A 26,716-nucleotide genomic window follows, 5' to 3' on the forward strand; every position below is an offset into this window, starting at 1 on the left:
TATTTTAATTTAATTTTTTTATTATATATTTTCCACCGATTAAAGAAGTAATAATTAGTGAATCTGCACAATAAAATTGATTTAACATCCAGGAACATTATACGGCCAGTCGCAGTAACCCATTGTTGGGTTGAACACGAGACCAGATGGGCAAGACATCGTGTAGAGGATTCCTAAAGATATAAATATTGTCATTATTATTTGACACAAGAAGAGCTGAAAAATATTATTTGACATTGTGCCTGGTAGTAAAAGTAACAGAATGTAAAATATCTGAATTGTTGTAATAAAATTAACATTTTTATACCAGTTTAGTCGAAAAAAAAAAAGATCAATACGCATTATGCCTGGTAGCAGAAGTAATAATTTTTCGCAATTTAAAATTTCAGGAAATTTAGTGATTTAAAAAATGTAACAGCAAGATATTTACCATTGCTACAGTGGTAGAATAGTGAGCAGTCGTCAGGATCCGCAAATGCTATTTCTGTCAAGGATTGCCCCTTGCTGTCTTTACACGATGCTGCAATGTTCAAGAATAATTTAATAGGCGCGTTTATTCGACTCAGTCGTGTGGCGGGGCAATGATAGTTGACAGTTGGTATACCACAGGTGTTCTGCTTTACACCTCGTGCCCACTTACAAGTTACTTTGATTGGTCATATTTTAGAGAAATTACAAACAAAGAATCGATAATATATAATTACCAGATGATGGTTGCAGTGGAGCTACATTTTCGGTTGCTGTTGTTGTTTGGCCAGGTTGGGGAGTCTGGCTCACTGAGGATGCAAAATATTTGCTTGTAATAATAATAACTTTTATTTGTTTTTTTCGATTCTGGTAGCAAAAGTTAAAAAATATTTACAACGAAAATACAGGATATACTCTCAAAATGACAGTGGGTAAAACACTCTCACAGTTAAAAACATGTTAACTTTTGAATAAAAAATATGCGTGGTCGTTACAAATAACAGAGTAGAGCCGTGCACACTCAATACTGTGCCATGGCGCGAACATATAAATTTTATACCACCAAACAATAAACAAATTTTCTTTCACCTGTTGAAGAAGGAAACACGACGTTTGAACATTCAGGAACGTGCTCAGGGAAATCACACACAGATAGATTTGGATTGAACACGGTTCCAGACTGACATTCTAACACCACAAGCTTACCGTTGCTGCACTGGTAAATGAGAATACAAACATTTTAATATGGGATTGATACGTATAAGGGAATAATCAGCAATACATATACTTATGGAATTAATATAGAAGGCTGGGTAAAGATGAGACATGGGGTAAAATGGGATACCTTTTCACTTTCTATGGGTACCGATTTGTTGGTAGATGAAACAAAATGCCACAGTATTCTCGCATTCCGAAAAAAAGTAAGGCAAAAGCGGTCACTGTTATTAAATATTCACATTCAGTGTTATACAAATGCAACAGTTTTAATAATTGAAGAAAATAATAAAAATAAGATCACCTGGTAAAAGTGTAGACAGTCTCCAGGTTTTTCAAATGGTTCCCCACTGATTGGTTTTCCATATTTGTCCAGACAAGATTGTGGTGGGGGGGCAAGAAAGAGATTCATCATTGCTACGTTAGAAACATCAGCAGTGTTGCCAGATGTGTCGGTTGCTCGCATTGCAAACCCAACTCTAAATTTATTGAAATTTGAAATTAATGTAATCTATTACTCATAAAGTTACATACTTGGTATATCCTAAGTGGGCATGCGGTGTATGAAACAAAACACCTGTGTTATAATGACTGTCCTTGCTCCATCACGCAAGAATAAATAAGTTACCTACATCAATTTACCCACAAACTTACATACATCAATTCAACCACTAAGTTACATACATGATACAGTTCCCTTCAATGATATAGCCTACATATGGTTGCAAAAAATAAAACTGTTGCAACTTAACTTAATTATATACTTACATAACCATGTCTTCATTTGGAATATTTTGTATATTAATGACAAAACCTTCAATAGAATCAGCAGCACCAGGATTTGTTAAATCTCCCTCAATTACATCAATAGTTTTGACTTCATATCCAGATTGAAAAGATGTTACCAGATCACTCGCACTTTCATAAAGATATCGGATTTCATATTTGCTTGCTGTTAAAGAAATATGTATGATCATTTGGAAGTCGTTTATTACAGGCTCAACATTTGTATGGGGGTTCGACAATGACACCATTGTGGACGTATCTGTCCTTGGGCAAGACATTTAACACCATTGTCAGCCATACACAAAAATCACTATCCACAAAGTTACATATGTGGTAACTCAAAAGAAAGAACGAAGTGTATAAAACAGATGCCCGCCACGCAGGGATAAATAAGTTATATTTATTCGCTCATTTATACACCATAAAAGTATTTCTGTTTTATAATTAGTTTAACTTCCTCCCACCTCTGCCAGAGTCATAATCATCACCAGGAGCTGTGAAAGTCAAAACGATTCCTTTATTTGGTTGCAAAGCATCAAGTTGGGTTGCTTTCAGATCAATGACTTTACTTGGTGGGAAATGATCAAAATTTGAACCAGGTGGACTAGAAATTGACAATATTTTAGCTGGCCTATTAATACGGCAGTACTTTAACAAATTTGTTTATTTATGTTGTTACCACAAGTATGAAACAGGTCATAGTGCTGGACAATATTTTAGCAACAAATCTTTTACTATAAATTTACTGTTTAAATAACTTAAATTTGTTTCAGATAAACTTTAAAAAAGTAAAAACAATATTCCAATACATACGGGTTGTATGAGAAACCTCCTGGCGATACAACTCGTGAAAATGCTTCAATTTCGTTCACATTTGTTCCTTCAGATTTATGTAGGTTTGGATCGGTGAGTCCGTTAGGATTCGGTACCACTGTGCCTGGAGTACAAAGTAAGTATTAGTAAATTTTAAAAAGATTATTGCATACACAAATTGAACTCAATTTACTGAATCTGGAGTGCAAACTAAAAGTAATATATTTTAAAGTAAATAGCACAATTGGTTGAATATAAAAAAACAAAGTCTTCTTTATAAAAACACTTTTAACCAAAAGTAAGTTTTACCAAGTGTTGTTTTATTGCTATGTTCTATCTTTTTGTTTGTTAATCTTTAATATTTGCTACCTAATCAATTGACACACACAGGTTAATATATTATTATGATATTCAAACTAACCATCAGGTTGGGCATATCCAGGGTTATACGCAGCAGCTGAACGTTTTCTTTTCCTGCTCAGAACCGTTCTTCCGTCACCTTCCCCGGTTACTGTAATCTGGAAGCAGAAAATATAATTGTGTTAATATATTAATTGATTCTCATTTTGTAACTTTTTGTTATTAATTTTTATGCCCAAGATGTTTTAACATTTCTCATTTTGCTGCTAATACCCTTCTCTTAATTGTTTTAATAATTTAATCTTTGTAATCATTATAGAAAAGATAAAATAAATTTATGTTAACTACCCTACCTGAACTGAGTAGCGCCCAGCATCAGTGAATTTGGTAAAATACTTGGAATAAATTCCATCCAAAGCTCTTACATCTGGTGCTGTATATAAAACATACTTTAATATTATACACTGCATGATGTTGCTTTAATACCCTACATGAAGATGAATGTAACTATTTACCCCTTGCTATATAACCTGGGTGTTCTGTTTCATACACCTCTTGCCATGCGATTCCAATAAGACTTAACAAACATTAAAACAATTTTACATGTGTTTGAATTGTTTTGAGCCAACATACCAGATCCAGTATCTTCCAATCTTAAAGTTTTAACTCTGCCTTCAGTTGAAGTGATTCTGGCATCTACAGTGGCTCCTATTATAGGTTCATATCCTTGCATTACCTGGAAATGTAATTAATAATAATATTCTTATTCTTACAAATCATTTCAAATTGATCTCACCATTACATAAACAACAGTTTTTTTTTAATTTTAAATATAAAAATATGATTTTTGGCAAAACCTTGTAGAAGTTTTTACATTAATTCACCTTAGCATAAACAACAAGAGCTTGTCCACCAGCAGAAATATCTGTGCTTGAAATTCCTGACTCAGCTATTATTGGTTCTGTATCTTCACTTGATGCCATTGAAGTTACCATAACGCTCACTGTTTGGGAATGTGAAGATGTCTCAATGCTGTAGCGCCATTTCCCTGCCTGTTTAAAATGTCACATTCATTACCATTACTGTATGACAATGATACCTTTCACTATGTTGGTGTATGTCTAGCATATGTAAGCGCAAGACGGGAGCATATAACATTAGCTGAGCTGTCAAGAAAATATTTCCCAACCATTAAAGCCCTTGTCCAAGATCCTATGACATCCCTGGCTAAGGCACCTCACATATTTATAATAGGATGTGCATATACAATGTGGGGTGATGAACCAACACTGCCCTAAATTTTAGGCCCATGGTGTGACATGCTGCAGGACCCCCCCCCCCTATAGAACATAATAGGTTTTACCGTGGCAGTTAAAAATTTGAAAGTTGTTGTCATGAGGTTTGTATCTGTTGTTATCACTGATGTATCATAGCATGTTGATCCTGGCTCACTGCAATAAATTTCCCCGTCTGGACTTGTCAGTTGGAAGGAGGGTGGCACGTCAATGCTGGACCATGAGAATGAGAACACAGTGTTTTTGCCAATGGTGGAATCAATACTGAATCTTCCATGAGCATCATCGTGACGGTTTAATGAATATGTGTTGCCGTAAACCTGAGGAAAAATGAATGACTTTATTTTGTCTCTCTGGTCACGATAATGAAGGTAGAATAATATACAAACGCGAAAAGGTGGAATTAAACTACAGTGGTTATAACATGCTTATGGTTAAAACAGAAATACAAAATTTTAAAATAAAAATAGACGTGACTGTTACACTTTAAAAAGATTTAATTAGAAAGGAAACAATACATGACTTCACCCAGTAACAATTATCAGTTTAATATCTTTAAAAGTAAACCAACAAAATATCTCATGATATTAAAACACTGAATCCATTATGTGTATAGTTAAATTACCTGGTATGTGTTTGTATAGAGATTTCCATCTGAAGATTCAGCAAGTTGTTTAAAAGTTTCTTTCAATCCAGTTATATCAGTCACATCATTATAATACATAGTGCCTTTGGTGTCTTCTGTAAGTTGTTGCAATGCTCCATTACCAGATGCTCCGAAAAAGATAGAATCGACAACAACATGCTATTAAAACAATAATACATTTTAACTAAAAACAAAATTTAGTTTTTTATCAGCCTGGTATAAAAATTGTTAATTTAAAAATGAGTTCATAAATATTTTATTTTAAACATCTTTCAAAATCGTACCGCTTCTATAGCATTATCACGAACATCATTTACATAAGGTGAGTAATTCTCTTCTCCATCAGTTAACACAATGAGTTGGCCTCCTGCTGGATCTCTACCTTGATTAGAAAGAACCTAAACAACATAATGTACTTTTTTATCCAAATTAATAATGCAGTATGTACTGTAACATGTTTATCCTCTCGTGGCGGGACAACAACAGTCGATACAACAGGGGTGTTCTGTTTCATACACCTTGTATCCGTTTATCAGTGTAACATTTTAAAATTATTTCTTATATACTGTGGCTGACAATTAAGACAATCCATTAAATTAGAGGCAGGCAGCTAATTGCTGTGCGGAGGCGGTAAAAATAAAAATAAATGTAAAACTTGGCTATGAAATAGCATTATTATTGGTAACATTAATAAATATTTGATTGTATCTGAAATTACAATAGGATGAACATGTTACCTCTATGCCATTCAATATACCACAGCCTATGCACGTGCTTCCATCAGGTTGACCAGGCAATCTAGATGCCAAATATTCTCGATCAGCCTTATTTTCTATTGATACCAATTGTGAGAGGGTGGTAGCAGTATAAGAGAACTCTACAATTCCTGCTTCAGCTCCTTTAGGGATGTATGTCATAATGAAATCAGTAGCTGCTTGCATCATGTATTCATAATTGGACTGTAGAAATATTATCATAATGTTTCAAAAATAATGAGATCAACGAAAGTAATCTTTCTATGTGAACAAGTCTTTTTGAAATATTAAAAAAAAATCCAACAAACACTTTCTTACAAAAGGTATATTTTGCCTAAAACGGCATCACCAGTCTCTTCAAGTGTGTTTTTTTTCAAAGCACTTGATCGTTACTGGTGTTTTTTTACAAGAATCATCCAACTTCATTAGCACTAGATCAGAGCCAGATTTACAGAATTTGTTATAATTGTACAATGATGCATACATACCCCAGACATGCTTCCAGAAGTATCCAACACCAAAACATATCTGTTTGTTGGTTGTTGTCGAACATTAATTGTTGGAAGAATATTTTCCAATGTTGGATTTGGATGATTGACAGCATTGAAATCCCTGGATGCCATCATGATTTCCCATACACTTCTTTGGTCACAAAGTCTGTTGTGTTCATTCGGTGCCTCCTTGTTGTGCAAGTTGGTTGGGTCATTTGTATCATTGTGGCAGAAATCAACGACCTGTACAAGAATATGAAGTAAGATGAACCCAGATAGGCAGTGTTGTGAATGAATGTTTTATACACTTCGTGCCTGCTTACAAGTCACCACGTATTAAACTTAAATATCCATGGCAGGGCACCAATAGTCATTATTAATATTATTTTTCATACTCCCCCAGTTACAAGTCACCACATTTCAGCTTTGTAGGTGATGTATTTTAACCCACCATGAAGATGCAGAATCACCTGGTCTACAAACTGATGCGACAGGAGAGAAGCACTTAAGTCATCTGGTTGGCCGAGTTCACTAAATGGGAAGAACAAGCAACCCTCTAATGGGAGGAAATTGTTGTTTGGATCTGAGGTACAGTGCTCCAGTTGGTTACCATTAGCCGGGTTGGGGTAACGTGTCACTCCACCAAGGGCCAATGGGCATCTGTAGTTAATATTTGCAGTGAATGCACAATGCGAGTAATATTTACAGGATACAATTATATTACTGCAGTTTTAACAAGCAACAAGGGCACCATGATAGGCGCAAGTCCTTGGACATGACACTTAGGAAGGTCAACCCAAAGTTACATACATGGTAACTGGCCATGTAAGGAGAAATCAAACATATATTCATAACCATAGAGTTAGTTTACCAAAACAGAGTAAACAAGATAATTAATTTATTGAAAGTATTTTACCTTGTAGCTTCCATGTATGGTTGACCACCTCCTCTGTTGCTATAATAGAAAGGAGCATATCCCTCTGATGCATATTCATCATATACACCCCATCTTAAGTGAGCCCATTCGTGAACAAGAGCCTTGCCTATGTGTTGTTGAGTTCAAAGTATAATAATTACTGTAAGTCTTAAAAAGGTATTCTAGAAATCATTTTTTTTTAAAATTTTTTTAAGGACTAATATTTTGTCTTCTATACAGCGAAACAGCATCATGGTTTGGATTTTTAGGATATTTTACCCACTGTATCACAGCGACAAACTGTAGTATTGATATTGAAAAATATATATCGTTTTAGTTTAATTATTGCTAATGATTAAAGAGAAAACCCTTACCTTTGTTTCCATAGTTTTGTTCATAGCCGGCTTGACTTAAGAAATTTGGTGTCAAATGAATGTATTCTCCTGGGTCTCCACATTGTTGATATTGGATTGTGTATGGAGTGTCCATGTATTGTGGGTTGGGGTCAGCTACTATTATATCGGCCTAGAACAAAAATAAATAAATTGTAAATATATAATTTTCTTATTGAGTTTCAATATATTGTACAACCTGAATTTGAAAAATACACTTATGGTTGTTAAAATTTTCAGCCATATTTGTTTTCAGCCACAAATTATGTATTTTATTTTCACCTTATTATATACTTGACCATGTGTTGCTTGTGTATAACTCCCTGTCCATGTAGAAGGCACAAGGATGGTTACTTCACCAAAGTAAGCTCGGTTCTTGGTGGCTGACCATAATATTGGGGAAGCTTCATTTAATAAGGTCTGGAATAAAGTTTTGAAGTATTAAAGATTGGTGTGTAATTGAATTGAGAAAAATAAAGCAGCCAAATAAAATACTTGTTTGTCCTTGTATGGTGGGGGAAAGGAAATTTGTTATAACAGAGGTGTTTTGTTTCATACACCTCGTGCCTGCGTATGAGTTACCATGCATGTAGCTTATTTTTACTCTTTGTAAGTGATTACCTATTATTTAGAATACTGGGTAGTAGCAATTAGCGCTAAGTGTCCTGCCAAAAAACACATATGCCCACAATGGTAGCAGAATCAAGCCTTGAACCCAGAACCATAGGGTTAGAAGCAAGTGCGCTAATCATTTTGCCACAATGTATTAATTAATTTAAACTTCAATGCTTATTAATGTATAGTTGTCTACCTTAATATTATCAACCAGACTTGCATCCTCTGGTATAGAAGGGTTGATTGCAACAACAATTCCTTCATAACCGTTATTCACTAAATTAACTTCACTAAATACCCCGTATACACTCACTGCTACAGAAAGCAGTAGGAATAGCTTACATAAATACATAGTGACTTCAAATAATTAATATATAAAATCCTGAGCTGACTTATATACAATGCATAACTCCAAACATTGTGTTGCAGTTTATAAATAGCTGTTTTGTAGAGTGAATGTGAATCCACCATCTGTACCTTACTTTTAATGTATTTATTTTGATACTTAAAAGCTTTTGAAGAGTTTTACAAACACTTCCAGCTACCATAACCTCGTATATGAGGCCACACCTGTTGTTGTGTTATATTATGTCTATGTGTTATTGATAGACTAGATGGTTATCAAACATCTTGAAGAGCAACACAAACAAAATTTCTATTTCTGTACTTGGGACAGACTTATTCTAAACCACAAGTGTTTTCTATGGCAAGTACTTGCAAATATTAATTAGACTTTGTAACTCATTCACAAAAATATTTATTATTTTATTTGAATTAGGAATTAGGGCGGAGCAAGTCTTTGCAAGTTTATGTTAAATGCAAAAAAAACTAATTTAAAGGCAATTAGTGTTTAACGATTAAATAGCTTAAATGATTTATTAATAAAAAATAAAAATGACTGACTTTAATCTCAGAGTTAATTGAATAAGTTTCATGATATTTTATTATTCAAACAGACATCCTAAATATAAATTAAACACAAGAAACATAAAATTAGCAAAGACCATCTGTATAAACATTAAAAATACATTAATTAAAGTTAAAGAAATCTGATTAAAAATAATGGAATTATCTTACGAATTGATTTGAATTAATTGATTAACAGCCTGGAACATTGACAGGCCAGTCACAATATTCATGAATTGGGTTGAATACCAGACCAGCAGGACATGCCATGGAGTATAAGTAGCCTGTGATATTAAAAGACTTTTAGATATAATTTAAAAATAAATTTGTAAAAAATAATTACTAATTTTTAAATCTTATAGCACTTACAAAAAGTTATGATGCTTGTTAAAGTTTTAATGTCATATTCAGGTAGCTATTAATAGAGTAATAATACTCTAATTTGCAGCACATACTGACAATCATTCCAAATATAATGACAAATCCATAAGTCTTATAAAGAAGTCAACCTATCTATTTAATAACACACATATACTATTTTAAAATCGTAGTATATTATATTATCATATATATATAAGTAACAACCCCCTTACCATTGCTGCATTGATAATAATGTGAACAATCTGCTGAATTAGCAAAAGGTGGTCCAGTGATAGGTTTACCATTTCCATCTATGCAAGTTACTGTTGAACAATAAGGTATTAGGTATTTTGCAAGTCATGTAGATAGACAACAAGAATAAATGTAACTTATTTATCCTTGTTTCATACAGTTCATGTCAAAGTTACCATGTGTGTAAGTTTGTGGGTGATTATTATTTTAATGTTTGGCTGACAATACATACAAAACCATAAAAAAAACAATTGAATAACTTTCGAGGGTTATATACAAAGGTAGCAGCTTCGATTCCTGCTCTTAGAACTTGTGCTGTAATATTGTTATATTAATGTGGCTTACCAGGTGTGGGGGTTGGTGGGTCACCACTTCCTTCATTAGTTGTTGTTGCGGGTATTGTTGTAGCTTCTGTAATGTAATACAATAAAAGTTGTAAAATTATGGTACCATTAAGGTTTTTGGCAGCATTGTATCCGAAGGATTTTAAATTCTATTTAGATGAGGTCTTATGGCGACATGCCTATGGCCACACTCGGGGCCATTACCACAAATAAGCATATGATATATTTTATTTAAAGAAGGACCAACCGCAAGACACGGCATAACAAATTATGGGTCACTACCTACAAAATAAGTATTGGCCTAGGCTCCAAATAATCAAAGAATACTGGAGTTTAATCTTATAGTATATTTATATTGTGATAGTTTACCAGCAGGTGGGAAACCACTTCCTTCATTAGTTGTTGCAAGGGTAGGAGGTTCTGTAAACAATATAAAATTAAATTTTAAATTTTTAAAAAAAATTGCTGTTGGTAATTAAATAGCCATGTCTAATGATAATAGACCTTAAGGAAAAATTTCAAATCACATTTTTTAAAATAAAAAATTTCACTTCAAATTTTTTTATGATCCAGAAACGTTACATCATACTTTTAGAATAAAAAAATTGACACCATACTTTTTCAGTTCAAAATGTAAACAACATTACTTTAATTACAAATTCACCTGTAAATGGAGGTACAACTGATCCACCACATTGTGGGACATTATATGGGTAATCGCACACAGATATAGTGGGGTTGAACACCGTACCATCTTGGCAGGAGAGGATTGACAGCTCGCCGTTGGAGCACTGCATTAAAATTCTATGTAAACATGTAGAAATAAAACAACGAAAAATTACAATCCCACTGTAACATGTAGCCAATTTACCACTGGAATAAAAATTATGTGCTATTAGTAAAGAAATCTTCAATGTGACATATTGGGCAAAATTTTTTGTAATGTATATAACAAGATGAATCAAGTACGAATGGCAAGACGACTCAGTTAATGAGGTTTTATATAAAAAATCAGGTAAAATATGTTACATGGGTACATTCTCATTGTAATTCCAGGCAAAAAGCACAAATTTTTAAAAAAAGAAAAAAACTAAAACTATACACCTGGTAAAAGTGTAGACAGTCTCCAGGTTTCTCAAATGGTTCCCCACTGATTGGTTTTCCGTATTTGTCAACACAAGATTGTGGTGGGGGGGCAAGAAAGAGATTCATCATTGCTACGTTAGAAACATCAGCAGTGTTGCCAGATGTGTCGGTTGCTCGCATTGCAAACCCAACTCTATGTACAACAACATTATTTGTAAATATCAAATTGACATCACTGTGCCATTAAGAGAAGTAACCATAGCCATTACATCTCAACAATTATTTGAACTATTACAGTTTGTCCAGCACTGTGGTGCAATGGTTGTATGCTTTTAGCTAAGAGGATACAGTTCGATGCTGTTACCATTGTGGTCTATATGTCTATGTGCAAGACACTTAGCGGCAATGGCTCCAACCCTGTGGTCACTAATGCGCTGTCTAAATTGTCAGCCATTCATTACAAAAAAATAAAAACACCCAGAAATAATCGTCCACAAACTTATTTATGCGCTAACTCGTAAAACTGTTATTGCCCCTGCCACGCTATTTTAAACAAATACATTCAGTTAATCCAAGTATAAATACCACTCACGTCACCAGATCTTTATCAGGGAGATCATTAAGTTTGATGACAAAACGTTCAATAGAGTCAGCAACATCAGGATTTGTTAAATCTCCCTCAATTACATCAATAGTTTTGACTTCATATCCAGATTGAAAAGATGTTACCAGATCACTCGCACTTTCATAAAGATATCGGATTTCGTATTTGCTTGCTGTTGAAAAAATATGTATGATGTAGGCTACTTCTCCGAAATAAAAACTTATTTGATTTAAATGTTTTTCAACAACTAAATTTCTGGCAAAAGTTTAGTTATGATGTTAGGAAAACTTTGAAGGTCTTAGGAAAACTTTGAAGGTCTTAGGAAAACTTTGAAGGTCAAAAGATCAGGTCCCATGACCTGCCTTGTCATAGGACATTATACATATAGAACATAGAATGTGCATATGCAATGTTGGGGTAAAGAGCCTACTCTGGCCTAATTTCCTGGCCCCATGGCATGATTTACTATAGGATCTCACATATATAGGGTAGAACAGCATATAGGCCTATATCCACTACCCACCTGTACCAGAGTCATAATCATCACCAGGAGCTGTGAAAGTCAAAACGATTCCTTTATTTGGTTGCAAAGCATCAAGTTGCGTTGCTTTCAGATCAATAACTTTACTTGGTGGGAAACTATCAAAATTTGAACCAGATGGACTAGAAATAGAAAATATTTTAGCTGGCCTATTATTATAGAAACAGGTTTCTTACAATTGCGAAGATCAAAAAACCTTAAAAAATTAGTACTAAAATCGTATAACATTAGTCCTATACATACGGGTTGTATGAGAAACCTCCTGGCGATACAACTCGTGAAAATGCTTCAATCTCGTTCACATTTGTTCCTTCAGATTTATGTAGGTTTGGATCGGTAAGTCCGTTCGGATTCGGTACCACTGTGCCTGAAATGAATGACGGACATTTAGCTTTACATGGTGGAGCAGCAACAATCGTTGCAACATGAGTGTTCTATTCGGATCCTAAGCACTAAAAGTTCCGTACTCTATGTAAGTAAAATATAAGTATTTGTAAAAAAATAATAAGATATGTATTTTTTTCTATTCTATATGAATAAGGTAATAGTAAGAGGACTTCGGATTTAGGCCAGATTTCATTTTAAAGTAAGAATTACCACTATCTTACCATCTTGTTCTACATATCCTGGGTTGTAAGCAGAAGCCGAATGTTTTCCCTTTCTACTTATAATTGTCCCGTCTCTACCAGATACTGTGATCTATAACATAATTAACATAGCATGGTTTATGTTTATCCCTTCATTACTATATAACAAAAGTCACATTTAATTACAACAGCAAAAAGTTTTGCTGGTAATTCCAAAAGATAGGAATAAACAACAAGAGTCAATATGACACGCGTAAGATGAAATAAATAAAAAAGCATTAGTTACCAATAGTGGCTGTTAAACCCTAGGAATCATTTTTTCTGTATGGCTGGACAACCTGGACAACTTACTATGACCACTAGATTGGATAAATAGTCCTTAAGTGTCTAGCAAAAGGAACACATACATTCTAACACTGTAAGCAACTTTTTATCCATGTGGCCAAAGGCAGACAAGCTAACCACTGTAGCACTGCGCTGACTAATTAAGATAGTTTCAACAAACCTGCACAGAGTATCTTCCACTGTCAGTGAACTTTGTGAAATATTTTGAATAAATTCCGTCAAACGCACGAACGTCAGGTGCTGCGGTAATATGAATAAATGTTACATCTTTGCATGGTCGGCCGTTGACAGTCATTTTAACACAGGTGTTTTGTTTCGTACATCTTGTGCCAGCTTACAATCTCGTATGTAACTTATTTATTCCACAATTGCATGGAAGCAACAGTTAATATATAACACGGGTGTTCTGTTACATATACCACGTGCCGGTTACAAGTTACAACGTATGTAACTTTGTGGGTGAATATACTTTTGGACATTTTCAAAAAGTTCTTATTAGCAACCAACATACCAGATCCAGTATCTGCCAATCGTAAAGTGGTGATTGTGCCTCTAGTTGAAGTGATTGTAGCATCTACAATGGCTCCTATTATGGGTTCATATCCTTGCATTACCTGGAAATGTAATTAATAGTTATCTGGTGATTTTCAAAACAAATGGGATCTTCGACACACAGCATCCCTTAATGATTCCAACGTTTCCAGGTAATGCAATTACATCCCACAATTACATCCCATAGTTTCACTTTTGTAATTTTATTCACATCTTTGCAACAGCATGTACAATACTTTTTAATCTACCTTTGAAAACAATAATAATGTTTTAGTTACAATTCAATGCATATAAATTCACCTTAGCATAAACAACAAGAGCTTGTCCACCAGCAGAAATATCAGTGCTTGAAATTCCTGACTCAGCTATTATTGGTTCTGTATCTTCACTTGATGCCATTGAAGTTACCATAACGCTCACTGTTTGTGAGGCAGAGGTTGTATGAATGGTGTATAACCATTTGCCAGTCTGTAACAAAAGACATTGTGGATTATATGTATATGTTGTCGCCAGGTGTGTTAAAAGTGATCTTAGAAATTGTTCTTTTTGTGATCTTAAGGCACTTGATGTTTTGTCTGCCATACGGCAAGACATTATCAAGGTTTGTAGTTACGGACACATATGCCAACAATGGTGGCAGCGTCTAGTCTTGATCCCATATCCTCTGGGCTACTGCATGACATAACAACATTTCCTAACATTGAGTATGCACATTCTATTTTTATGGGTGAGGTCATACAGTGAGGCAAGCCATGGGACCTGAGATTTAGGCCAGAGTTAACTATAACCCAACATATTAGATTTAATAATAACAAAATAACGCATACCAGTGCGGTTTTAAATACAAAAGAAGCAGTTCGTAATTCAGCATCCACGGAAACAACAGAAGAAATGTAACAACCAGCTTTAGTATTGGAGCAATATAATGAATTATCTGGACTTCTAACATCAAAGGTGGGAGCTGGATCAACGCCTGACCATGAAAATGAGAACACACTGTTCTTGCCAATGGTAGAATCAATAGTAAAGGATCCAGATTCGGTATCATGTAGGGATAAAGTGTGTGTTCTGCCATAAACCTGTGATTGTTAAATTTGGTTGTGAATAATAAATTATTTATCCTTGCATGATGGGGCAATGACCATCGATGTAATATGGGTTTTCTGTTTGATTTTAACAATCCCAAAAAGCTATGTTATGACAAACTAAAATTCCTTACCTGGTATGTGTTTGTATACAAATTCCCATCCGAAGATTCTGCAAGTTGTTTAAAAGTTTCTTTCAACCCAGTTATATCAGATACATCATTATAATACATGATGCCCTCGGTGTCTTCTGTAAGTTGCTGTAGATCAAGGTTGCCAGAAGGCCCAAAGAATATAGAATCCACAACAACATTCTGCTGTTGATTGAAATGACATATTTAAAAATAACAGATGCACAGGATGGTTGTACAGTTTCAGTTGTTTTTTAGACTTGTAAGAAAGATTGAAAGCAACTTATTTATCCACGCATGGCGGGGGGTAACAGCAGTCATTATAAGCAATTGCCATTAGCTGTCTTGCCCAAAGACACATATGCCCGCAATGGTAGCATTGAGTCTTAAACCCACAACATCTAAGTCGGCAGATTAACCAATCACTATGACAACACGGGTCTGAATTTATTTTATTAAAACCTATGTTTAAATCTAACCTTTGCCAACACTTCATCTTTCACACTGTTAACATACGGTTCTGTCGTTTCTTCACCATCTGTTAACACAATAAGATGACCTGCCCTATTACCAAGCACCTGAAAAAAAATAAAATATAAAATTGTTAGGACCCAAAGGCAGCAAACTTTTTAAAATGCAGGATAGGCAGGGATAGTTAGACATAGATTTTCTGTATACAAATCAAACTCATTGGTTGCAATAGTTACTGGGTAATATAGTATAGAAAACTCCAGGGGATGTCTACCTACTTACAACCACAGGTTTGGTGCCTATGTTTGGAACACTGTCCACATACCGTGTAGTAGAAAATATAAAAATATTACCTTTATTCCTTGTTCAATACCACAGCCTATGCAAGTTCCTCCAGATGGTGGCTTGGGCAAACGGTCTTTCAAATAATTCCTTTCAGCAATACCATTTATCATTACTAACCACGACAGTGTGGAAGCCTCGGATTCAAATTCCACAATCCCCACCTCTGCTGACAAAGGGACATATGTCATGATGAAGTCAGTTGCAGCTTGCATCATGTTTTCATATCTGGACTGTAAAAAATAATTTACAGAATCATTATTTACATTCTTTTACTCTTGCTACATAATGTTATAGAGACTTTTTGGCTCCTTTGTTGAAAAAAGCTATTACTAAAACGTTTTATCTGCTAAATGGAGTTTTTACCCCTTTATTTCCGCTATGGAATAGAAAAATTATTCTTTTATTTTAAGGTGTTTTTGCTCTATAAATTGTTAAACAAATTGCTATTGCTACAACACCCCTGAGGTTCAAATTCTTGATTCATAAAGTTTTTTAAACAAGATAACATATTTACCCCAGACATGCTTCCAGAAGTATCCAACACCAAAACATATCTATTCGGTGGTTGTTGCCGAACATTGATTTTTGGAAGTATATTTTTACGCGATGAATCTGGACCGTTGTTTCCTTGTTTGAAATCACTGGATGCCATTCATGACTTCCCATACACTTCTTTGGTCACAAAGTCTGTTGTGTTCATTCGGTGCCTCCTTGTTGTGCAAGTTGGTTGGGTCATTTGTATCATTGTGGCAGAAATCAACGACCTGTGTAAGAGAAAAGCTGTAAACTTATATTTAGATGCCAATCTTGTGGTCCCGCCGGTGGCTTAGTGATTAGGCATCTGCATCGTAAGCAGAAGGTTCTGGTTTTGATGCTCATTACAGCTACTAATAGATCACCTTTGGGTTAAAATTATTAACCATACAGAAGAATCAGCCACAAAGTCACAAACATATAAAACAAAAGTTCCATTCATTCACACGCATATATATATATATGATCCCAACTCCTGTGAACCTCACCCATTCAGTCCTATGGGAATGCATAATAATACATACCTGATCCATGTACTGGAATGCCATAAGAGATGCACTGAGGTCTGCTGGTTGACCTTCTTTGCTTCTAGGGAAGAATATACACCCCTCTTCAGGCAAGAAGTTGTTTTCAGGGTTTGAGGTGCAAAACTCAAACTTACCGCTGAGTGGGTCGAGATACAACATCATTCCAGCAACAGATAATGGACATCTGTATTAAACACACATATATTGGGACAGTGGTTGCCTGTCTATAGCTGAATGAATATAGGTATGAGACTCAACACTGCTATTATTGTGTTCGTATGTGTGTCTTTGGACAAGAAACCTAATGACAAATCCTAGTGATGTCTCATTGCATGGCAGACAAAACCTCAGTCCTTTAACAACACAAATCAAACATTCCCCGAAATATATTATACAAATAGTTTGGTAACTATTAACCAGCTATAAATTATAGTGTTCACCTTGTAGCTTCCAAGGTTGGTTGAACATATTGTGTGCTGCTATAATAGAAAGGATCATATCCCTCTGATGCATATTCATCATAAATACCCCATCTTAAGTGTGCCCATTCATGAACAAGAGCCTTGCCTATGTGGTATTGAGTTCGAAGTATGGTAATTACATTGAAAACCATAAATATGTGTTTTTGTTTTAACATTATCTATTATTTTAAAAGTGGTATGTTTTAATTGACAAGTAATTTTTCATTTGTAAAGGATGGCAAAGATCAAATTATTTAAACACCAAAGAGAAGGGAACTAGAAGCAAAACTACAATCGTTAAATCACACTAGAGGTAAACGCTATTTTGATGGAACCACTATGGATGAAAAGTATGGAAAAGTAGCCAGAGCAAAATTTGTTTGTTCATTTACCTTTACTTCCATAATTTTCAACAAAATCATTTTTTTCGTTTATAAAATTTGGTGTCAAATGAATGTACTCTCCTGGGTCTCCACATTGTTGATATTGAATTGTGTATGGAGTGTCCATGTATTGTGGGTTGGGGTCAGCTACTATTATATCTGCCTAGAATAAAATGGTATAGGGTCAGTTATATAAATATTATATGATTTTACCAAGAAATAGACAATAAATCGTAAGAAAAGATAAAGAAAGTGGAGTATACAAAAATACTTCAAACTAGTTGATTTTCTGTGAGGCACAGTCAACCGCTACAATATATTGCATAAAATAAACAATACAATTTAAATTAAAATATACAAAAACAGGGATTTTCAATAATTTAAAATGTACCACCAATTTTAAATAATTATTCAAATCTTAAGTCTTCACCTTATTATATACTTGACCATGTGTTGCTTGTGTATAACTCCCTGTCCATGTAGAAGGCACAAGGATGGTTACTTCACCAAAGTAAGCTCGGTTCTTGGTGGCTGACCATAATATTGGGGAAGCTTCATTTAATAAGGCCTGGAATAAAGTTTAGAAATATTAAAGATTGGTTTGTAATTGAATTGAGACATCCCAAATTATTTTTTATCTCTTCGAATACATTAACGAAGATCAGATTAATTGAAACAGCGAAGAGAAGAAAATTAGCAGAACGACACAGTTCTTAATATTATAAATATATATGTTCTATTCTATATAGATGAGATATTTAAGCCACAGTTGGCGCACTACCATAATACTTACTTTTATATTATTAATTAAGTCTTGATCTTCAGGTATAGAAGGATTGATTGCGACAACAATCCCTTTGTATTTATTCCCCACCAATGTAACATCATCAAAAGCTGCATGGATAGATGTAACTGATAAAAAGAGAAACAAAGTTTGAACAGATAACATGTTAACTGGGTAGTTTCAAACAGAATATTTCTACATATGAGAGTCCATAACTGATGCAGTTCAGGTATTTATACCTGGTTTAAATTAGAGTAAGTGTAATGTTTGTATAAATTTGAATTTAATAAATTAAACTTCAGACTTGTGTATTTAGCTAACAGAATAACTGTGTGGGTGATGATCATAAATTAGGTTTTATTACTTTTATTACTTTGGTGATATAGTCATGACTTTAGAGATATATATCAGGCCAAACATAAGGTCTTTATTATTTATTTTTTTTGGGTTATTCGTAACCAAATTACCTTTTGTATGCTAGAAATTAATTAGGGTAACTAGCAACCCCTAGCCTAAATCTCAGGTTCCATGGTGTGTCTCGCTGTAGGATCTCACCCTGGTAGAATAGAATGCAAAGAACAACTAAATGAGCAAACTGAAATGACAGTTTTACGACAGAGGAAGGCTTATTAAGTGATAAATCTTGCGGAAAATTTGTGAAAAACAATTTAATATGGCCTGACATCAAGGCCCATGTGTGATTAAACCTACAATCTGGAAAAGGGTATTACTTAACCATTAGGCCTAGCCTACCTAATCCACATTTAACTAGACATATCTAGCAATAAAAGTTACAAGTAAGGCCTAATTGTTTAACTTTATTTTTCACAAAAATGACCTAACCAACTTATCTATTAGCATACACAAAAATTTGTGGACAAAGTTAGATTTTGAAATTTATACATTTCCGTATGTGAACATCAGCAATTATAATGCAGTTCTGGTACAATTTAGGACCACTCATTTGAGTTACAGTTTTTCTACAAAAACTTTGGTTAAAGCAATCTTAACACTGATTTTACAAAATTAATAGTGTGTAGAAAATATTCCTGTGGTAATGGGGCAACTGTGGAATTAACCTTAGGTCTTGGAAAAGGACCTCACCCACATAGATTAGAATTTAATTGTGACAGAGTTGAAATAAACACCAGGTAAATTTTCCAAACCACATGATTTTCATTTATTGCTTATATTTCACCAAGTAAAGGCAACCAAAGGTGTAATGCAAATAATTGCACAATTAAAATATCAGAAAAATTCTGCAGCTTTTGATCTTCGTGTGGTAATTTGTCGCTTTGCTTTTGATTTCAGTAACCCAAAATCTGGTGTCTTTTCTGGATCAAAAGGAATAGACAATGGAGAGGGGCTAACTGCTGACGACTTCTCGTTTTTATGGAAGGGTTGTATCTGTTGAAAAAAAAGTCAGTTACTAATGAAATCTAAAAATAATACATTTGAATACAAGGTCATGTTATTCTATGATTTTTTTTTGTTTTACAGAACAATCTTGTTATAACAACTGTTGTTGCCTGATCAAGTGAAGATAATTAAGTTACATATATTTATTAAAACGGCTAGTTTTGATAGCCAAAATGAGGAATATATCTTATATTTTGGCTATATTTTAATATTTTGGCTCAAATAATTGTTGAAGTTAATATTTTATCAAAAAAACATGTTCATATGTTTATACAAACGTACCAAAATCTTCACAAAACAAAAACTTCGAATACAAATAGTGAGATAATATTCAAGTCATACCTGGACTTTTGACATTTCAAATGAAACCCTTTTAGCAGAATGCACATCAGGTATTGCAGAAGGTCGTTTTTTGGCCTGAGGTGTTTTAGGTTTGGCTTTCGATGCGGCAGTTTTAAAAAAAGCAGCAGTGGGTTGTAGTGTCGTGGAGAAGGTGGCAAACTTTTTATTTTTACTTTTTCCGATCGGTTTTTCAACTTGGTTTGAAACAGTGGAATCAACAACATTTTCTTGGATGGGTTTTACATTCACATTTGGCTCTGGAATTTCGCTAATTTGGCTTTTTGTATTTTGCTTGCTTTGTTTTACTGGTTTCTTTTTAACAGTCAGCTTTGTAGTTTCCATGAAGTGTTTGCTCCCACAATCTTCACCCTGGGATGAATTAATTTCGTCTTTTACATCTTCACTCTTTTGTTCACCTACTTCAACATCCTGGGGTTTTTCAATATTTTTAATTTCTTTCAACAAATCCAGTTTTTTCTGTCGAGCTGTCACATTTTTCTTCGACTTTTTGGTTTTCCTTTTTACAGGCGATACAACAACATTCTCTATATTTACTGAAACTTCATTTATTTCTTTTTCAACAGGAACTTTACTTTTCTTTGGGCTTGGAAGTAACTCTGTAACTGTGCAATCCATTTCAGAATCCCCAGAGCTTCCCTCTAAGGTGCTGCTTAAACCGTTGAATGCAGATCCAACTAAAACACTTTCCATGGTCGAGTCCTGGGTATTTTCGGCTTCATTTGATGCCACACTAACATTCGTATCAGCTTGATAATTTTCTAAATCCGTAACATTTTCAGCACTTCCTTGTTGTTGTTGTTGTTGTTTTTTTTTCTTTTTTTTTTCAGGTTTAGGTTTCGCATATTTGTTTTTCGATTTCTTCTCCACATTATCTGCACTTTCTGCAATAATATAAATATACATGAGTTTTCAAACTGCTACAAACTACCTACAAAGCATAAGGGGTGTGCTAAAAATTTAATATAAATGTATGGATGTGCTAAGATTTGCTAAAGCTTTAAAAAACATGACACTCGGACACAAGCTTTTTAGCTCATGCTCTGCACATCTTATATTTGTAATCAGTTTCTTATAATAGTAGCCTACCAGTTTTAGTTTCCACAGGAACTGTCCCACCAACTTCACAAACATCATCAACTACAACTTTCTTTTTTCTTTTTCGACTCCGATTCTCTTCTTTCTCTTTTTTTCTCTCTCTGAAACAAATTTAGCCGTTTTATATCCGTATAAAGCCCATTCATAGCCTGTTCACACACCAGGAGTTGCATAAAAAAAACATCCAAACAACCCCACCCACCTATATTCCTTATCCAGCTCCTGAGTCATCTCCCATGCTTGTTCCTTCACCATCTTCTCCTCCATCTTCCACTGAGGAAGATCATCAGAGTCGGGAGGTACGTTGGGAAAGTCATCCAATGGAAGGTTTCCGGATGCAACCTCACGGAAGTTCTGGATGATCTGGTAAACCTGGAGGATAATGTTTGATTAAAAAAGTGAAACATAAGAAAAATTAGTAAAACAAAGGAAAATTTGTTAGGAGAAAAAAGATTTTATAATTTTAAAAATAAAAAGTCTGTTTGTTTCCTAAGGGCAACTACTTTATGAATAATTGAACGTGTTTTTCCTGTTTATTAAAAAATGAATGTAACTTATTTATGTCCAGGCAATGACAGTTGTTATAAAGAGTGTTTCGTTTCATACACCTGTACCACGTATGTAACTTTGTGGGTGATACATTTTTTTGATCATGTAGATTCAGTTTTTAATAAAACTTAACAAAATTTTATAAACCTTTTTTCTATTTCGGGCCATCGCCCCAGGTTGCTTTGTTTGTTCCAACAACGAGTCAGCGATTCCTGAGTAATCAAAGCTGAGTCGTGGTTGATCAGGAGGGGCTTCCCCAGACACCTCGCTCACTAACTTCAACGCGGCATCTGATTGGTCGATTATTTCCTGCAAAAATAAACATAATTTCAACACCATTTATAGGCGTCAGTTTTTTAGATTTATAATTTTGGCTCTGCTTTTTTGTGAAGACATCTAACATGAGGGTAAAATCTTGAGTGATATTGTTAAGATAAAGTCAAACATTTAAACTTGGGCATTAAAGGGGCATACCAAAATGCGTTTCCTGGAAAGAGTAAAAGGAAAAACTACTTGAGTAAAAGCGTCAAATAAAAGTGTGGCTCTTGAATCCACAATACAGTATAACTTACCTCAAATTGAGTTGTGTTTAATTAAAACTTCAACATACAACAACTAAATACCTGGAATATTTTTTCAGCCACTCTTTCTTTCAACTCAATAACCGATGTATTGTTGACTAACGAACAAAATGGAAGCAACAAATCTGTGGCCTTAAAATAAAACCATGTTTTAGGAAGGTTTAGTAGAAAATATTTATTATTCAAAAATAAAAAAAAATGATTGTAGAACTCTGGAGGCTTGGGGAAAAATTAAATCTCGGGTCCTTCGGTATACCCAACCATATGACCTTAAACATATAGTATAAAAGTTATGTGCATATACAAATAGCCAATACAATGTTGGGTAATGGACCAAAATAAAAGAGCATTTTAGTACTCCACTTAACCTTAAAATTACTTTTAAACTACAACTTTGTTAAAAGTCTCACTTTTTCTGGCTCCAATGAATCAATCCCACAAGCAGTAAGCTCCTCTAAATAAATATCAATAAAATGATAGCGGATACCAAGACTTGGACCACTGGTTGGGTTGGCGGTGGGTGCAACGCTGCATAGTGGGCCGTTGGATAATATGCTCGTCAGCCAACCAATGTCACCTACAATAAACACATCATAGTTAGCAACAATACATAATGAACACTGTGGTTTGGTGTTAACATTATATTTGCATTGTAATGAAATGGTAACAGGTTCAATACTCGATGCTGCCACCATCGTGGGCGTATCTGTCCTTGGGCACGACACTTAATGACAGTTTCTCCAACCCTGCGATCATAATGAGTGTACCCCCTGAGTGCTGGGTGACAGAGTAAAGAGCCAACCTTGGCCTGAATCTCTAAATTTCTTAAATCTGTATAAAATACATACCTGTTTCCCAGCCTTTGTTCTTCAAACATTCAAATGCATTACGCAGCATAAATCTGGTAAGTAGAAGGAACTTATCCATTCGCAATCTATCAATACCCAACCATTCCCTTTGTATCGTAGCAAGGAATGTTTCCAAATACAACATGCTTGTCTTCATGCAACCAAGTCTAAGAAATAATAAAATAAAAATAAATCCGTTTCAATAAATAGCTTATTTTCTTTGCATGGCGTGCAACGAAAGTAGGTATTGTTATAACAGCTCATACACCCTGATGTCCACTTATAAGTTATTACTTCTGTTATAAAAGCTAGCAGTGTTAAGTCCGGAATTAGTAAACTTTAGACTATTGTGAAACAGATTGCATACAATTATGTAGATTTCCTAGACTATTGTACAGAAAATTCTGAATTCGGTTCCCTAGTGCAAAAACATACCACTTTTGCTTTGGTTTTAGCACAAAAATTTAAATGTAAATCCAAAGGTATGTTTAAAAAATCAAATAACATATAAACAATAAACAATACTGTGTTATAAGTTGGGCCATTTGATTGGCTAGTTCCTCCTGAATAAGTGGTTTATCAGACATCCACATACAGTAGAACAATCCTTTCCACATTTTGATCATTTCATTTCTGCATGTTTTAATAGGGAATAAATTAAAATAGAAATATTCGAATTGATTGCAAAATGGGATTACACATGCAACTTATACATATCTCATTAAGCCTAAAAAAAGTTATTGTGGCATGAACTACCGCATGTAAAGCTCAAAATACTGGTATTCATGTTGTACCAGTTCGCCGAAACATTTTTTCCTGCCAACTTGTACCCTGTTGTAGACCTCTCCCAAGAATCGTGGGCTAAGATAGAAATAAACATTTAATATAAACCAACCCTCACCTTACAAATCCCCCTTCTTGCTTCACAGACCTTGCTATCATAAACTGTCGAAGTTTCTTAAACGCTCGATCCCTTATTTTCTTCTCGTTTGAAGCGAGCCTCTGCGCAAACTTTGCTTCCACAGCACTACATGATGATAGTGGTACATCATGTTTGGATGAGGCTTCAACAGTCATTCTACTTACCAAGATTCCTACAATGCTACTACCCTAACCTACGATAAGTTTGTAATATTATGTCTAATAATTTAAAACAAAAATAAGTGAGTAAATAAATCACAGTGAAGCATGATATGGGAACTGTGAGTATGAGTTGGCATGTTACGAACAACATAAGTGCCTAGTACACACTAGACACAGCAGTTTAAGTTATGAAATAACTAGAAAACTAAGTCAAATTCCCAAAAATATTTCTCTTTATTTTTGTTTAGGTTAAGGTCAAATATTAAGACATAAAACGACTACTTTAATGATCATTAATATCATAATAAATCAGAAAATAAGTATAATTTGTAAAAAAATAAAACAACTATAAATTGGCTTCATCAATTAAAGCTTGAATTACAGCCGCTCGTTCTTCTGATAAACTATTCTCCTCCAGTTTATATAACAACTTCTCAAATACAGCCCCACCATTTAAAAACTCTTCAATTCCACTAAGTGTGACGCCTATTCTGTGGTCAGTGATTCGACTATGGTGGAAATTGTAGGTTCGTATTTTGTCCGATCTTTCTCTGCTTCTTGTCTGCTTGCGACGAACAGAATTGACTTGCGCTTGTTTGGCTTTCATTGCTTCACTATGCACAATGTGGGTGAGCTTCTGTTGTGCTCGGTCCAGGTTTGTTTTCTGACACCTGGTTTCTTCTACTCTTACTATGTTGCCTGTAGGTATGTGACACACAACTGCACAGGACAAGGTTGAATTTGCATGCTGGCCACCATGACCTGAAGACTTACTGAATGTTATCTTTAAATCTTTACGCTGCAGTGGTGGCAATATTTCATTGCTTTTGGGCAACACAGCGACAGACACAGTGCTTGTATGAAGTCGGCCAGATTTTTCAGTCTTTGGCACGCGCTGAACTCTATGGATTCCTGCTTCATGCTTAAACAGGGAGTAAGCATACCCATCACCAGAGGAAACAACAGCATTCGCTTTAACCAGCGCCCCGTTTTCGCCCATGTCATATTCAACCACATCTAAATCATACCCACTTCTGTGGCAAAACTTTTGATACATATCAAATATTTCTGTAGCAAACATAGCAGCCTCCACACCCCCAATACCAGGTGTAACTTCCAACACTGCACCATCATTATCTTCACTATCTTTATCAGTCACCAGAGACTCGACTATGGAGGTTTTTATTTCCGATATTTCATCCTCCAAGCTTCGTCTCTCAATTTCTGTTTCTTTAAACATTTCTTCATCAGATTTAAATTCTTTGGAAAGTTTTTCAATTTCACCCAAATCATGAAGGCGCTCATTAAGCGTCTCTACCACAACAGATATATTGAACAACTTTTCCATTGCTGACTTTCCTCTTCCACCAAGCTCCTCTAACAACAGCGCTGGCCAGGCTTGTCTGTTTTCCCCTTTATGTTTAGATTTTACGAACTCATCGTTTAATTTTTTCAGGTGGAAAAAATATTTTATAAGTTTCTGGTCATCAACCGCAAATGCGTTTGTAGCATTTGAGCGAAAACTGGAACAATTTTTGGATCTTTCATTTTTAAATCTGAATATGCCGAAACAAGCCCCCAATGTAGAATGTTTGAGTTTGGCACAAACTGTCGTGAGTTGCACCAATCTGCTACAGCATAACATTACAGGTTTCTTACAAATCCTTATTCGTATTTATTTCAAATATTGCTAAAATAAATACAAAATAGTACTGAGAATATTAAAACTATATACACATTATTCAGCACACAACGAGATACTAGTGAAGAATCCCCCCACCTTATTAGTTAACCACTAACTCCTAACCCCCTATGACCATCAACCCCTAACCACCAACCTCTAACACTTTCCATCAGCCTATTCTGCTATGTACCGGAGAATTTTTCACCGGTGCAACGAGTCACCTACTTCAGTACAAAAATAAAAACAAATCCAGCATGGACATTCTGAGTTTTGTTAAAACGGATAGGAGGAAGAAATTTATGTTTATGTGAGGGCGGCTAGGCCAAATGTAGACACCTCTACTGTGAGTCTCAGCATATGGTCTCAGAAACAAAAAAAATAGGAGGCGCATCTCCAATGTCGGTAAATGAGAGAGAGAGCTGATTTTATGTGCCTAACAAATACAGTAGAATTTGGGCGAAATAGAAAATAAAAACGTCTTAAGCACCGATAAAACAAAGTTACTTATGTGGGAATTTCACAGAAATAAAAAAGAGTAGAACGCA

At 34.7% G+C, this 26,716-nt stretch overlaps 4 protein-coding genes and 1 long non-coding RNA gene across 8 annotated transcripts; 1 reads left to right on the top strand and 4 right to left on the bottom strand.

Moving 5' to 3' along the window:
• On the bottom strand, positions 1 to 19,429 carry LOC100175971 (calcium-activated chloride channel regulator 4-like). Of its 3 annotated transcripts, none has more exons than XM_026835762.1 (23): positions 18,559 to 19,429; positions 18,196 to 18,333; positions 17,839 to 17,928; positions 7,619 to 7,679; positions 7,245 to 7,371; positions 6,799 to 6,988; positions 6,326 to 6,571; positions 5,820 to 6,041; positions 5,367 to 5,480; positions 5,062 to 5,241; positions 4,505 to 4,756; positions 4,026 to 4,193; positions 3,775 to 3,877; positions 3,495 to 3,574; positions 3,203 to 3,299; positions 2,782 to 2,905; positions 2,433 to 2,572; positions 1,951 to 2,134; positions 1,487 to 1,661; positions 1,057 to 1,183; positions 705 to 776; positions 431 to 520; positions 1 to 173 (listed from the first exon to the last, which is right to left on the bottom strand). In XM_026835762.1, the coding sequence occupies exons 1-23, from the start codon at positions 18,712 to 18,714 to the stop codon at positions 82 to 84; spliced, it is 3,228 nt and encodes a 1,075-aa protein (XP_026691563.1). In that variant the 5' UTR covers positions 18,715 to 19,429; the 3' UTR covers positions 1 to 81. The 3 variants fall into 3 exon arrangements, with proteins under 3 accessions (XP_026691563.1, XP_026691564.1, XP_002127942.1); XM_026835763.1 differs by having other exon boundaries at positions 7,619 to 7,663; positions 17,823 to 17,928; XM_002127906.4 differs by lacking the exons at positions 17,839 to 17,928; positions 18,196 to 18,333; positions 18,559 to 19,429 and adding exons at positions 7,919 to 8,056; positions 8,448 to 8,688 and having other exon boundaries at positions 7,619 to 7,769.
• On the top strand, positions 6,215 to 26,603 carry LOC113474483. Its single transcript, XR_003396142.1, has 3 exons — positions 6,215 to 6,305; positions 7,633 to 7,636; positions 26,589 to 26,603. It is a non-coding gene; the product is annotated as an uncharacterized LOC113474483 (long non-coding RNA).
• Positions 8,995 to 17,008, bottom strand: LOC100177544 (calcium-activated chloride channel regulator 4-like). Of its 2 annotated transcripts, none has more exons than XM_009861497.3 (19): positions 16,919 to 17,008; positions 16,375 to 16,624; positions 15,869 to 16,090; positions 15,524 to 15,622; positions 15,048 to 15,230; positions 14,656 to 14,907; positions 14,129 to 14,296; positions 13,788 to 13,890; positions 13,437 to 13,516; positions 12,953 to 13,043; positions 12,588 to 12,711; positions 12,327 to 12,466; positions 11,792 to 11,975; positions 11,218 to 11,392; positions 10,778 to 10,904; positions 10,483 to 10,533; positions 10,115 to 10,180; positions 9,751 to 9,840; positions 8,995 to 9,441 (listed from the first exon to the last, which is right to left on the bottom strand). In XM_009861497.3, exons 2-19 carry the CDS (start codon positions 16,510 to 16,512, stop codon positions 9,350 to 9,352), a joined length of 2,385 nt encoding a protein of 794 aa, XP_009859799.2. In that variant the 5' UTR covers positions 16,513 to 16,624; positions 16,919 to 17,008; the 3' UTR covers positions 8,995 to 9,349. The 2 variants fall into 2 exon arrangements, with proteins under 2 accessions (XP_009859799.2, XP_026691566.1); XM_026835765.1 differs by having other exon boundaries at positions 9,179 to 9,441; positions 10,115 to 10,163; positions 10,517 to 10,533.
• On the bottom strand, positions 19,706 to 24,542 carry LOC100183803 (ribosomal RNA processing protein 1 homolog A-like). Its single transcript, XM_002128092.4, has 10 exons — positions 24,306 to 24,542; positions 23,930 to 24,037; positions 23,405 to 23,571; positions 22,967 to 23,133; positions 22,599 to 22,688; positions 22,123 to 22,284; positions 21,629 to 21,798; positions 21,418 to 21,527; positions 20,311 to 21,212; positions 19,706 to 19,956 (listed from the first exon to the last, which is right to left on the bottom strand). The coding sequence occupies exons 1-10, from the start codon at positions 24,479 to 24,481 to the stop codon at positions 19,798 to 19,800; spliced, it is 2,211 nt and encodes a 736-aa protein (XP_002128128.1). The 5' UTR covers positions 24,482 to 24,542; the 3' UTR covers positions 19,706 to 19,797.
• On the bottom strand, positions 24,523 to 26,187 carry LOC104266050 (peptide chain release factor 1-like, mitochondrial). Its single transcript, XM_009861429.3, has one exon. It carries the CDS (start codon positions 26,130 to 26,132, stop codon positions 24,834 to 24,836), a length of 1,299 nt encoding a protein of 432 aa, XP_009859731.2. The 5' UTR covers positions 26,133 to 26,187; the 3' UTR covers positions 24,523 to 24,833.
• Positions 26,604 to 26,716: the final 113 nt, after the last annotated feature.

The sequence above is a fragment of the Ciona intestinalis genome, chromosome 9 (assembly GCF_000224145.3).
Source record: "Ciona intestinalis chromosome 9, KH, whole genome shotgun sequence".
Taxonomy (NCBI): Eukaryota; Metazoa; Chordata; class Ascidiacea; order Phlebobranchia; family Cionidae; genus Ciona; species Ciona intestinalis.